This window comes from Amia ocellicauda, chromosome 12, assembly GCF_036373705.1.
Source record: "Amia ocellicauda isolate fAmiCal2 chromosome 12, fAmiCal2.hap1, whole genome shotgun sequence".
Classification (NCBI taxonomy): domain Eukaryota; kingdom Metazoa; phylum Chordata; class Actinopteri; order Amiiformes; family Amiidae; genus Amia; species Amia ocellicauda.
Window position 1 is genome coordinate 14,959,813 of NC_089861.1, and position 15,058 is coordinate 14,974,870.

The 15,058-nt window shown below is 38.3% G+C and overlaps 1 protein-coding gene across 1 annotated transcript in view; it reads right to left on the minus strand.

Annotated features, from left to right (window-relative positions):
• The window catches only part of ttc29 (tetratricopeptide repeat domain 29), a 132,039-nt gene extending 122,525 nt beyond the window's left edge, over positions 1–9,514 (minus strand). Inside the window, exons 1-4 of the mRNA XM_066718443.1 lie at positions 9,434–9,514; positions 8,844–8,963; positions 8,539–8,640; positions 2,920–3,003 (exon numbers count right to left, since the gene is read on the minus strand). Of these exons, the coding sequence (XP_066574540.1) occupies positions 2,920–3,003; positions 8,539–8,640; positions 8,844–8,959 (302 nt within the window). The 5' untranslated portion in view covers positions 8,960–8,963; positions 9,434–9,514. The remainder of the gene's footprint in view (positions 1–2,919; positions 3,004–8,538; positions 8,641–8,843; positions 8,964–9,433) is intronic.
• Between the last annotated feature and the right edge of the window lie 5,544 nt (positions 9,515–15,058).

Consider the following 15,058-nt stretch of genomic DNA (forward strand, 5'->3'; position numbering starts at 1 on the left):
CTCTGAAGGTGTGCTGTGGTATTTGGCACCAAGACTTTAGCAGCAGATCCTTTAAGTCCTGTAAGTTGCGATGTGGGGCCTCCATGGATCGGACTTGTTTGTCCAGCACATCCCACAGATGCTCAACTGGATTGAGATCTGGGGAATTTGGAGGCCAAGTCAACACCTTGAACTCGTTGTTGTGTTCCTTAAACCATTCCTGAACCATTTTTGCTTTGTGGCAGGGCGAATTATCCTGCTGAAAGAGGCCAATGCCATCAGGGAATACCGTGTTAATGAAAGGGTATACATGGTCTGCAACAATGCTTAGGTAGGTGGTACGTGTCAAAGTAACATCCTCATGAATGGCAAGACCCAAGGTTTCCCAGCAGAACATTGCCCAAAGCATCACACGGCCTCCGCTGGCTTGCCTTCTTCCCATAGTGCATCCTGGTGCCATGTGTTCTCCAGGTAAGTGGCTGCGACTACGCAGCCCCATACGCAACAAACTGCGATGCACTGTGTGTTCTGACACCTTTCTATCAGAACCAGCATTAACTTTTTCAGCAATTTGAGCTACAGTAGCTCATCTGTTGTATCGGACCACACGGGCCAGCCTTCGCTCACCAAGTGCATCAGTGAGCCTTGGCCGCCCATGACCCTGTCGCTGGTTCACCACTTTTCCTTCCTTGGACCACTTTTGATAGGTACTGACCACTGCAGACTGGGAACACCCCACAAGAGCTGCAGTTTTGGAGATGCTCTGACATCTTAAGTGTGTATCCCCCTATTACTCCCTTGAGCACAAAAAAGCATGTTAATGATTGTGCCATTTTGTTAGACATTTATTGTGCTTTCCACAAATCTCCAAACTGTAATTAAGAAGATTATAGAACCGAAGCATATTTTACACTGTTTTAGGGAAATGCCAGCATACACCAAGTCTTGCAGCCTATCAAAGCAGACTTATCCCAGTTAATTTTATATCCTGAAAATGTACTGTCATTAAAAAGAGCAAGCAAATAAGGGAGCGATTGGGTAACATCTTGAATAAATAATAGGATATCGTCAGCATATTGTGAGATGTGATGCTGTGTGTTCCTAATACTAATCGGGTCAAAGTTAACAGACTGTTGAACTGCTTGGGCGTAATTGAATGAAAATGAAAAATCACTAATTATTATTGTTATTATTATTATTATTATTATTATTATTATTATTATTATTATTATTATTATTATTATTGTGTAAGACATTAACAATAAAGCACCAGTGAATGTATGACTCAAGTTGCCATGGGGAAGACAAATCGTTCCCACTATCCAGGAACACATCCTGAAACACTGAAAGAGATTACTTAAAACTCGCCAAATAATAGAGGATATCAAAAGCCTGCATGGTCAGAAATTAGGAATTAATGCCAGATTGCACACTGCTCAAACAGGAAGAGGTCATGTGCAGAAGGGGGCACTAAGAAGTCAAGTACAAAGCAAATAGCCATTTTCTGCAAAACCTGCCCTGATAACAAGGACTGTGCCTGACATCCTGCTTTGAACTCTACCACACTAAACTGGATTACATACAGAATTAAGTGAGTTTTCAGCCTACATATGAATATTGCAGATTTGTAATGTATGTTAACATAGTATAAACATAATGACTGAAACACCAGCTAAAAAATACTATGTAACTTGTCAGCTAAATGATGGGCAGTTGGGCAGGGAGTGAGTTAACCAAATTGTAATGGGAAGTTGTATATTAATGAGTGAAGGGTCAATATGTATAACCATTGCTTTTCTTAATATGTATAATCATTGCTTTTCTTATTATGTATATATTACATTGCTTTTATTCTGTGTATGAGTTGAATTAGATGTACATGCAAGAAGCACATTGTCCTCCTTGTTCATTGTCTTGTGAGAATTTTTAATTGCCAAGTTTAACTGAAATAACAAGACCTTGGAACTAGGCACCGAGCAGCTCCTACATCCTGGGACAAGATAAGAGTTTCTCATTTAAGACGTAAAATAAGTTCATTTTAATTATTTTGATATCTCCACTGAGCCTCGTACTTTTCTCTGATTGGCTGATGGCTGTCTATGTCACGGAGCGGCGTGGCGAAAGTTGAAAATTGTTTATCTCTTGCACACCGCTCCGCTTTGCCACTTCTTAACTCCGCCCCTCTGCAGCAGTGCACTCCCGTCTCTATTGGAATCAATGGGATCTGCCGCGCTACTATAAACATATTCGTCACCCAGATGATTGTATATGATTTTTATGCATTATATAGAGCAATACTTTTTATACACAAATGCCTGTAAATTCTAAGGCTATCCAAACTCACTTTTCCCGAATGTACTGAAAATGTAACACACAACCCTTCAGGAAAACATACTGTATGTATATGTGAGGACTGCAGTGTCTGTTATCTGTCTGTGAGTTCTGTGTTGGGCGTGGGTCATTTTGTTATTGGATCTGTGTTAATTATTGTATTTTCCGGGGTTGAGGGTTAGCCCCACATGGGAACAGGGTGTTCTGCTGTTCAGAAATAACATTTTTGCACTAAACGCGAATCATCTCTCCTATTATTTGTTGTTTTTGTCAGTGGCAAAAACAGTAGCAAAAAGGCTGATGCTTTACAATACATTCTTAATTGTTATTATTTTAATAAATGGAAAGGAAATTTGAAATCTAAATCATTGTTGTGTCTGCGCTAGTGGCCATAAGGTTGTTTCCGAAGATGCTTTCTGTATTTTCTGAAAATGAAAGGCATATGTTTGCAGTTTTAAACCATTTTAAGTTGCCTTGATCATATTAAATAATCTAGAGAAGCAGTGGTATTTAATATATTGACAGGTCTATTTTTCAATATGATATAAAATACAAGAAAAGAGCTCCAATGTGAGAACAAAGAGTAATATTAAGTAATCAGATACTCACACTGCAACGTCTTGCTTGGTGACCCATGTCTGCATGTCGTTCAAGAGCTGTATCTTTCCAGTTTCTCTGTCCTTAATGTTAATCCTAAAACAAACAGCATGAATTACCTGTACAATATTATAATATTATAATTATTTTAATTTCTATTATCTAAAGTTTAAGAAAACAATTAAATAAATTCGTATTACTTAATTGCATTCCAGCATACCAGGATTTTCTGTCTTGAACAAGTGTTTTTCTTAATTATTTTTGTATTTTTATTTGAAATTCTAAATCTGTTCATTTGTATTGTACTGTCCTTAAAAAAACAATAAGATGGATTACATATAAAGTATGAAACTTCCAGGAAAAAATTACTAATTTGTAGCATTTTTAAATAATAAAGAATAATATGCAGAAGACATTTTAACTGTTACAACTACCAATATTCACTGTCTTCCTTTCTCTCTCTCTCTCCCCATATATATATATATATATATATATATATATAAACTTCTGTCTTACTATTCTATTTCTTTCCCAGTACTGTTGTTAATTCTACAATTTCTCACACTCAATTCTGAATAATTTAAAAAGAATCACATATACTGTCTGTCCCAAGAAAAACTCAATGAGTAGGCTAGTGGAATTGATAATTAACAGCTTTTAATATTTGTATGCCCCCAATTGTGTGGTTCAGTTCTGAAAAATACGTATCTGGTGCAGTATGTGCATTTTAATGTCAGATAGCACAGAGGCACTAAATATGCAACACAACACCATGAAGATACAGACAATGTGCTCTTTGCTAACCTGGGTGCTTATTTTAATACATCAGTGATTACAAATCCAAGCAGTGAAAGGTACAATATTTAGCATTCCCCCCCCCATGATATATCGAGTTTTTGCAATATATTTGATGTATTATTTTGGGGCGAAATTCAAAATGCTTATATCGCGAGTATCAAGTTTTTGTAATTTTTATGCAAATGTATGTATAGCTGCAAACCCGGAAACCATGGAATGTGAGAGGAGTAACTATTTTTTTATGCAGCCAATCAATTTGCAGGAAATGCTTGTCAATCTTTGTGGTCAATCACTTGCAGAATCAGTCATCAGTCATTTTTTTTTATTCGGCCAATCGCCTTCCTCAGGAGGAGAGAGCAGATGTATCTCCGTGGTGTGTTAAAATCTAATCATTTCTGTTGATGTTATTAAATTAGTCGTTTTTAGGTCCTTAATCAGGAGATGCAACTGCTTATAAAGTTGCATGTTTATTTTACAAGCAGACGGGTTTGTGGAATTACGGTCAATGTTACACTCACTATATTAAGATTTTATTTAAAGCAATGGAAGTGAATAAACAAAATAATAGATATTAAATGTTTGAATTACACACTAAAAACAGAAGCAAATGCAGATATACAGTGCATCCAGAAAGTATTCACGGCCCTTCAATTTTGTAATGTTACAGCCTTATTCCAAAATTGATTAAATTCATTATTTTCCTCAAAATTCTACAAACAATACCCCATAATGCTCAATACTTTGTTGAAGCACCTTTGGCACCAATTACAGCCTCAAGTCTTTTTGAGTATGATGCTACAAGCTTGGCACACCTATTTTTGGGCAGTTTCTCCCATTCTTCTTTGCAGGACCTCTCAAGCTCCATCAGGTTGGATGGGGAGCGTCGGTGCACAGCCATTTTCAGATCTCTCCAGAGATTTTCAATCGGGTTCAAGTCTTTGGCTCTGGCTGGGCCACTCAAGGACATTCACAGAGATGTCCTGTAGCCACTCCTTTGTTATCTTGGCTGTGTGCTTAGGGTCGTTGTCCTGTTGGAAGATGAACCTTCGCCCCAGTCTGAGGTCCAGAGCGCTCTGGAGCAGGTTTTCATCAAGGATGTCTCTATACATTGCTGCATTCATCTTTCCCTCAATCCTGACTAGTCTCCCAGTTCCTACCGCTGAAAAACATCCCCACAGCATGATGCTGCCACCACCATGCTTCACTGTAGGGATGGTATTGGCCAGGTGATGAGCGGTGCCTGGTTTCCTCCAGACATGACGCTTGCCAATCAGGCCAAAGAGTCCAATCTTTGTTTCATCAGACCAGAGAATTTTGTTTTTCTTGGTCTGAGTCCTTCAGGTGCCTTTTGGCAAACTCCAGGCAGGCTGTCATGTACCTTTTACTGAGGAGTGGCTTCTGTCTGGCCACTCTACCATACAGGCCTGATTGGTGGAGTGCTGCAGAGATGGTTGTTCTTCTGGAAGGTTCTCTCTCCACAGAGACACACTGGAGCTCTGTCAGACTGACCATCGGGTTCTTGGTCACCTCCCTGACTAAGGCCCTTCTCCCCCGATCGCTCAGTTTGGCCGGGCGGCCAGCTCTAGGAAGAGTCCTGGTGGTTCCAAACTTCTTCCATTTACAAATGATGGAGGCCACTGTGCTCATTGGGACCTTCAATGCTGCAGAAATGTATGTTTCCCCAGATCTGTGCCTTGATAAAATCCTGTCTCGGCGGTCTACAGACAATTCCTTGGACTTCATGGCTTGGTTTGTGCTCTGACATGCACTGTTAACTGTGGGACCTTATATAGACAGGTGTGTGCCTTTCCAGATCCTGTCCAATCAACTGAATTTACCACAGGTGGACTCCAATCAACTTGTAGAAACATCTCAAGGATGATCAGTGGAAACAGGATGCACCTGAGCTAGATTTTGAGTGTCATGGCAAAGGCTGTGAATACTTATGTACATGTGCTTTTTTGTTTTTTATTTTTAATAAATTTGCAAAGATTTCAAACAAAATTCTTTCACGTTGTCATTATGGGGTATTGTTTGTAGAATTTTGAGGAAAATAATTAATTTAATCCATTTTGGAATAAGGCTGTAACATAACAAAATGTGGAAAAAGAGAAGTGCTGTGAATACTTTCCGGATGCACTGTATATACACATACACATACACACACACGGTTTCCCGCAGCGCTATTCAAGCTAACCCTGCTAGCACACAATGTTGCCAGAACGTTGTAGCATGTATGTTAGCTAGGAAGCGGCACCCCTGGTCAAACATATGTCTGAGCGAACAAAATAATAACCAAAATAAACTTTAATGCACAAGCGCACATGTTCCACCCTGCTGTCGTCGCCAGGCTAAACTCGATCTGCAAGCACCCCCGAAAATACGCCATCGCACCAACCCACCCCCACAAAAAATTATGGGAACGCTTAAATCACACATCGGATATCGATGAACGAAATAGATTAAAGATCAAAATCTTTACAGTACATTGTGTAATTCGTTGAGAACAAAATGATGCAACAACACCCAATGGAAACCAAAATCACCAACCGATTGAGGGCTGGATTCAAACTCACAACAAAAATCAAAGTAAACAATTGAAATCACAGGCTGTTCCAACTACCATGAATTTCATCACGGCAACTCATAATGTGACTCAGTAGTGTGTAAGGCCCCCATGTGCCTGTATGCACTCCCGACAATGTCTGGGCATGCTCCTGATGAGATGGCGGATGGTGTCCTGGAGGATCTCCCCCCAGACCTGGATCAGGGCATCAGTAAGCTCCTGGACAGTCTGTGGCACTACTTGGCGGCATCGGATGCACTGATACATAACGTCCCAAAGGTTCTCAATTGGATTCAGGTCTGGGGAACATGAGGGCCAGTCAATGGCATCAATGCCTTCGTCATCCAGGAACTGCCTACACACTCCACTACACACAGCCCGGGCATTGTCCTGCACCAAGAGGAACCCAGGGCCCACTGCACCAGCGTAAGGTCAGACGATAGGTCAGAGGATTTCATCCCCGTACCTAACAGCAGTCAGGGTACCGTTGGCTAGCATGTGGAGGTCTGTGCGACCCTCCAAGGATATGCCTGCCCAGACCATCACTGACCCACCGCCAAACCGCTCATGCTGCATGATGTTGCAGGCAGCATAACGTTCACCACGGCGTCTCCAGACTCTTTCACGTCTGTCACATGTGCTCAGTGTGAACCTGCTCTCATCTGTGAAGAGAACGGGGCGCCAATGGCAGACATGCCAATTCAGGTGTTCTATCGCGAATGCCAATCAAGCTGCATGTTGCTGGGCTGTGAGCACAGGTCCCACTAGAGGACATCAGGCCCTCATGCCATGGAGTCTGTTTCTGACAGTTTGGTCAGAAACATGCACACCAGTAGCCCGCTGGAGGTCATTTTGTAGGGCTCTGGCAGTGCTCCTCCTGTTCCTCCTCGCACAAAGGAGCAGATTGCCCTTCTACGGCCCTGTCCAGCTCTCCTCGTGTAATAGCCTGTCTCTTGGTATCTCCTCCAAGCTCTTGAGACTGTACTGGGAGACACAGCAAACCTTCTTGCGACAGCACGTATGGATGTGCCATCCTGGAGGAGCTGGACTACCTGTGCAACCTGAATGGGCTGCAGGTACCGCCTCATGCTACCAGTTGTGACAAGGACACTAGCAAAACCCAAAACTAGAGAAGAATCAGTCAGGAAGGATAAGGAGAGAGCAATTGTCTGTGGCCACCACCTGCAAAACCATTCCCTTTTTAGGGGTTGTCTTGCTGTTGCCTCTCCAGTGCAACTGTTGTCACTTTCATTTGCACCAAAACAGGTGACATTGATTCAACATCGCTTAGATTTCCTACCTGGACAGATTGATATCCCTGAAGTTTAATTGACTTGGTGTTATACAGTGATAATTAAGTGTTCCCTTAATTTATTTGAGCAGTGTATATAATTTGTATAAAATTAAAGAATAATAAAGTTTGTTTACATTTTAATAAATTGGAAAGCAATGTAAACAAATGCAGAATGTTTCATTTTCTTTTTATTAAGAAGGTAAATAAAAAAAACTGTTGTACCACTTTATTTATTATAATAATAATAACTATTTTGTATTAACATATGCTGTACCGGTCAGCAGAATCGAAATGCGACAGAAGAGAAGAAATGTACCCGTCTAGCAGATGATAATTGCGCCACTATAAGCCGAGATGTGGTAAATCTACCTGTATCTATACCATTTTACAGCACATGTGTTGCGTGATTACTATTAGTTAGTTTTGCATATTTAATAATTAAAGAAATACTTGTAGTTTGTCTTTGGTCTTATTTTGTAGATGGATTGGATAAAAACAAGAACTATAAAGATATATATTGTGTGATATTATTTATAAGTCATATCGCCCAGCCCTAATATATACAGATAAAATACTTCAAAATACTAAAAAAACAGTTCTGCAAATAACATATTCAGAAAACAGACATTTATTAAAAGAAAAACTAACATTAAAAGAGAAAGCATTTAAAAATATGTTCAAATCAATTCAAGTGACACATATCAGTATGTACAGATTATCTTGTTAGAGAAAAACTGTTAAAATTAAAATCATGAATTGGATCATGATTGGATTAACTGGACATCAGAAAATTATTATTTCATGGGTGCACTAAATGAGCACATTTATAAAGTTATCTTAAATACAGTCTGATTATTATAGAGTCATTTTTTAATGTTTCTTTGTTGTGGTTTTTAAGGCCTTTGAAAGCTGTTGAATCTGTAACTCCGTAAAACAACAGCAATCATGTATGCAGAAGCAGAGCTCATCTCACCTGTGTGGTGCATTTTGGTGCTGATGCTGCTGGGAAGTTAGGTTTATTATATTGGGGAGGAATGGCGTGTTTTGTCTTGGCAAAGCTGCAGTGCTTGGTTTACTGTTAAGAAAGAAAGAAACAAAAATGTAACTTGAATTTTAAAAAGTTATTTTACCTGATGATTTGTTTCATAGCCATTCCATAAAAAATAAAAAATCAGACAGTAACAGTTTAACATTTGGGATATAGCTCACACTGGCATTGTTCATCTGTCACTTTATTAGCATTACTACGTCTTACTGTAAGACACTAGTTCACCTCACCTGTGCCATGCATCCTGGTGCTGACGCTGCTGCTGGGAAGTTGAAAAGCTCTTGGGGTTTATTATTATATTGGGGAGGAGCGGCTCGTTTTGTCGTGGCACAGCTTCAGTGCTCATTTTACTTGTAAGAAATAAAGACAAAGAAAAAAAGTTACTTGACTTATTTTACCTGGGGATTTGTTTCATACCCATTCCATAACGTTTAACGTTTGGGACTATATAGTTCTCACTGACATTGTTAATTTGTCACTGTCACCAAGGTAATTTGGTATTTATTATGACATAAATTATTATTATCCATGCATTTGTTACCAATTCTAAACATGTTTAATAAATACAGTATTGTATAGGACTATAATTTACGACTCAATGCAGTTTGTAGAAGTTCTGCATACTTGATTCTCCTAAACTGAAACACCTATTCCTTAGTCTTACGAAACAGTATGCGACTTAAAAAAAATGTCTGCATGATAAAACAGCCGCAAAAGAAGGAGGAAAGCATGTTTACAACAAACACAGATAGCTACTAATGAGAATCAAAATTATAACACAACAGAAAAAGATACAGGTCCATGGTCGGACCATACTTACATTTCAGAGTCCACACCGCAAACTCTCCAAAACAGTTTATAAACAACAAACACTCCAAAACAGTTTAACAAGTTTGCCTTCCTCGGCTTAACTTTTTAGTATTGTTAATATTTTCAGTGTATCGCTTTGTCTAATTTCTACTGTATTTTGGAGTTTATTTCCAAATGCATCTCTTGGGATTTAAGTTTGTAGTCAGCTCGCCCCCCAGCGCGCATGCGTGTAGCACCGAGACGCTGTGGCCATAGAAACAGTGCGGAAGTAGCGCCAGACAGGAACACGTTCGTCACCCAACCATGTGAGTCTTTTCTCTATTTATTTTCAAATATTACTTTCTGCAATCTATATTTCATTACTTTTAAGTAATAGTTACATTTTACAATTTGCATTTAACTTTTCATAAACCCCAAAACAAAACAGACATCACGCAGTTCTTTCTTGCAGCAGTATTTCATTTAAATGCAATGCTTCAAAATGCTATATTTGATTTAAATACAATGTGTTTCAAATAGTATTGCATTGACATACAATGCATTCAAAAACTAAAATACAAACAGGCATACCACATTTATGTAGAACATAAATAGTGATACAACCAGACTAGTTGATCATTTTATAGTTCATTTTTAGCTAAATATATACATTTCCAAAATACCAACAAAAACATAATGTGCATTATTTATCAAACGTCTGCTGCCATTTTTGCTTTATTTATATGAGAAAACCCAACAAAGAATTTGGAAAGCATCACAAACAATCAATCAGGATTAATTCATCCTGTTTAAAACATCCTGTTTCATTTTCACAGGAACCAATCCTTTGCCATTCATATAGGTTTTCACTTATCAGCTAATGGATGACAACTTTGTAGTGACTACCAAAAAATACATAGCAAAAAACATAATGCAAATGCTTGCAGGGCTCACTGTGAGGAATAGGGAGACGCATGGTGTTTGAAAAGTCTACTAACAGAACTCTGCCTTATTTGGACTCATGCATTTAAAATGAAATTTTCACTGTCACTGTAAGAGGCAGCAGCTCCTGTAACAGCCAGTACAGACTCATCATCTGTAAACAACAATAATAATTAACAAGCCATAACACAGGCACATGACCAATCTATCTTTATTTTATAGCATGTCTCTCACACAGGACTGGATAAATCAGTAGTGGGTTCACCCAGAACTATCAACATTTGGTTGCAGACTACTTAACTGGCTTTAATTTCCTGAAGCCTGCAGGACTACTGACTGTATCTGATTTGTTTTAATAAGCAGTAAGTATAAACTGCAGAAGTATGGAAATCCAAATCTCAGGCTACCACTGAGCACACATATTACTATATGCTCTCCAATCAACTGTCAAATCCTCTGCACTATGTACCACAACAGCAGAAATACAACTGTCAGATATTTAATATTTACCCCTTTCATAGTGGACCACCATCACAAAGCACTGAACATGTGTAGTACAAATGTACAGTATGGTCTATGGGCTGTTTTTATCTAAATTTGAACAAAGCACAGATAATTCCAGGTAAAACTTGAAAGTACTTTTAAATGTTCTTGCTTTGTTTAAATAGGCTACAGCCAAGCTAACAATTACATTTCCAGTGAATCAACAGAATCTCGCATTACTTTAAACCAGATTGAACGATTCAATATTTACCCTTTTTCTTTTCTGCCCTCATCTTGAATTAATTAATTAATGTATTTTACTTTTTTACAAAGCACAATATAACATATATATCCTCACAGACAAAAGTATGTTGTGCAGCTATAAGAACAAATTGTTGACGATAAAAACTCAAAATACAATTACTTATTTCAATTGTGGTCCTCAAGAAAGCAGCTAAGAAAGATAATGTGCACATGTGGCATGCTAAACTGTTTATATACAGTATACTACAGCATAAAATATATAGCATACAAAATGTATATGTAAACATTATTCCACGGGACACCCAATCATGCAACTATAAAAACAGCAACACAATCAACCACCTTCCCACCCAACCCTTTACTACTTATGCTCTCTTAGCCAGCTTTTAACACATCTTTTACAATTTTGTTCTGTTGAAATCATTTAGATTTTTTTAGGTAATCTATTCCAGTCTGCAGCACCAATGATTTGAAAAGCATTTTACCCTACCATTCTTCTATAATGTGTGGTTATTAGGTTAGCCATTAGCCCTCATATTATAGACATGTACTCAGATAAAATGTAAATACTCTGTAAACTGGACCTAAATTAAAGTATTTTAAAAAACATGATCAGATTCAATTGGGAGACCTTTGTTCAACCCTAAGCCAATTCAACAGATTAAAATGATTAGTGTGAAGATGAGTCCTGGGATGAACCTTCAATACAATTTTAACCAATTTATTTTAAGATGTTTGTATTTTATCTTGGAAGGCTTCTGAAGTGCTATTATACATCGAGGAAAGGCATAGTCATAATGACCCTGTATTATTGCTGTTGATAGTGTCCTTGTGGTATTACAATCAAGGAATTTAGTAATTTTAGACAAAAATTTATTTATTATCCCTATGAGATACCAGGAATGCAGTATCATCTGCATACAAGAATATTGGGAACGAACAAAAGCAGACTTAGGATACTGCCTTGAGGAACACCACATTTTATTTCACTGGTTGTCAACAATGTCTCTCCCACATCAACCACTTGGTCCTTATCTGTTAAGTAAGACTTCATCCATTGAATAGACAACTCATGAAAATCCATAACTAAAAGTTTAAAAAGTAAAATTTCATAGTTAACCATATCAAATGCCATCTGTAGATTAAACATAACCGTCCCAGAATAATTAATACATTTCCTTTTTAATAAAATCTGTCAAATACAACAGACATGTGTCTGTAGAGTATGACTGTCTGAAACCTGATTGAAATGTACATAACATATTATGTTTATCAATATACTCTAAAATCTGATCAAGTTAATCATCTGGAGAAAGGATATATTTGAGTCTTAAAATCAGATCAGGTAACACAGAGGAGGCTGTCATCTTGTGCATCACATGGCAGGCCTGCCTAGCAACAGAGTGCTGGTTGGTGGCAGGGACGGGTGCCGGCAATGGGTTGGTCTGGGTGAAGATAGTTGCGATGCTTTGCGTGATGCTTTACAGGTTGGCCACACAGAGCGGTCTGTTGGGCGAGGTTGGTTTTGACATGGCATACCAGGTCATTAATGTTGGGTTGGAGTTGCTGTCAGGTTTCTGACTTGCTTGCAGACCCTCATCTCACGTCCAGGGCACTATGCCTGTATTCTCCACCACTGTGGGCCAGGTGCGTGGACCTGGTAATGATGGTGAGACCAGAGACTGGGATAAGGTATAATAGGTGTGGTTGCCTGTTTTATTTAAAGTGTATTGTAGCCCCTCTTCTTTCAGGTACCGGCTCCCACAGGTTGGTGGTCCTGGTCATGGGGTAGAGTTCCTCCCAGGTGGACTCCTCTGACATTGTTGAAAGGCAATGGTAGCTCAATCACACAGCACTAGCTCTATTCAGCAGCAGTGCAGCAGCCGAACTGCCTGGAAGAGTGCAGGGGCTGCTTATATTAGCCTTCCTCCTCATTAGGAGGAGTGCTTTCAGCTGCTCTTTGCTAGTCCCTTGTTGGCCTTTACAATCTCTCCATGGTGCTGAAGCTATTGGTATAGGGGAGTCTTCACCAGGCAGAAGCTAAGAGCTGTGCTATTTGGTGCTGTGGAGCCCACTTACTCCACCAGTGTTGCCCTGGTGGATGACCTTGTGGGCCAGATTCGGGCCAGCAGGCCAGGACCCACCCCGCCGTCCGATGGCTTCAACTTCTGGTATCAAAGTATTTAAAGATATATGTAACTATTTTTGACATATGCTATAGAGGCATACAGTATTAATAGTTCATAAAAAAATATTTTATTTTTATTTTTTAAAAGAAATAGAGTATACATTTGCATTTCCTTGCTAAACTTGAATTTATATTTCATCACAGGTCTGAATAAATATGGAGGCTACAGTGTAACCCATGTATATTTTAATGTCAGTTCTATTAATGTGCAATTTTGAGATTCTGTTCTGAAATCTAATAACCCCTATTTTTTGCAAGCAGTATATTTAAGACAGATAAGCTGACTATATTGTGACTCTTTGAGATCCTGTAGCATTTGTTGCCCTCTTATCAACAAGGTTTAAATATAAAAGATTTAAACAAGTTGGCAGCTGTAATCAGATTATTTTCTTTATCATTTCATTTGCATGAACTGAAGTCTGGTTTGTTAAGGAATGAATCATTTAAATAATATTACATTTTTGGGAATCAAAGTGAATAAATCTCATTGGAAACTCAAGCCTTGGGATGAGAACAGAGACTTCAACTTGTAAAATAAAAAAGGAAAAAAAGAAATAGGTTGGGTCACAGAGGGGCAGGGATAAATCTGTCAAAATTAACATTTTGTCTCTTTCCTTATTTCTTGGAGACAGTAGAAGATATTAAACAAGAAAACTGACTTGAAGTTATACCAAAATCATCTGTTGCACAAAATTTACTATGGTTAAATGATGACTCATTTTAATTTATTTGTGGTTGCTATTCTTTTTTTATTTCACAGTCTTCACTGTTTATTTTTGGCTTGTAATGGTGGTAAAATGGGTCTTGCGGTCCAGGCACTTATTTGACACCCAGACTTGTGGCCCACTGATTAATTTAGGTTGCTCACACCTGCTCTATGGGATTTAATTGTATTATATTACTTTGGGTAATTGCATCTTCTGGAGCTCAGACATATTCAGCAAGTGAGTTTAGCTTGCTCCAGAGACTTCTATATGGAAAAAACTAGAAGCGAAGGTCAATAGAACTTCACTGTGTTAAGGAAAGTAGGAATTGCAAAGTCTAGCAGTTTTTTACATGTATTTTTTTTGTATTATTAAATTATTGAATAAAAGTCAATGGTGTCCTCTGTCCATTATTATAGCTCTTATCCATGGCAATTTACAACTTTTCGTATTTCAGATTATTACTATTAATTACATAAAATTACGTAGCTCAATTTTTACTGTAACTTGCTCAAGGGTACAGCAATGGTGTCCCCTACCTGGGACTGAACTCGCCACTCTTGGCTTAGGAGCCAGACCCCTAATCACTATACCACATACCACTATTCCACTATACTGTCTCTGACATCTCTTTGTCTCAATCGAATCCTTACTGAGTGAGAAGCATCCACATAACAACAATATTTATTTGGAAGTAAAAGTTTTTCAAGTTATAGATTTATTTTAAATGAATGTTAGTATTATGGCTCATTTAATGTGTCACCTCATCACTATTCCATATACCCTCAGTTCATGAACAGAACATGTAAACAATTGGTGGCAAAGCTCAAATCTCTGGATTGGACCTCTGTTGCTCACAGGTCACTTAACACTCAGTTGTAGAATAACCTCCTGCTCTTAGCCCAACTTAAAAAGATAATTCTAAGTAAAGTGTCATTTCATCAGAAAGTAATGAGTAATGTATAAAATGAGTCATTCTCACATCTCAAAGTAGATAAAACACTGAAAAGTTGACCAAATTATCCCTTATAAAGATCTACTGCAAATGACAGACGAATGTAAACATTACATTCAA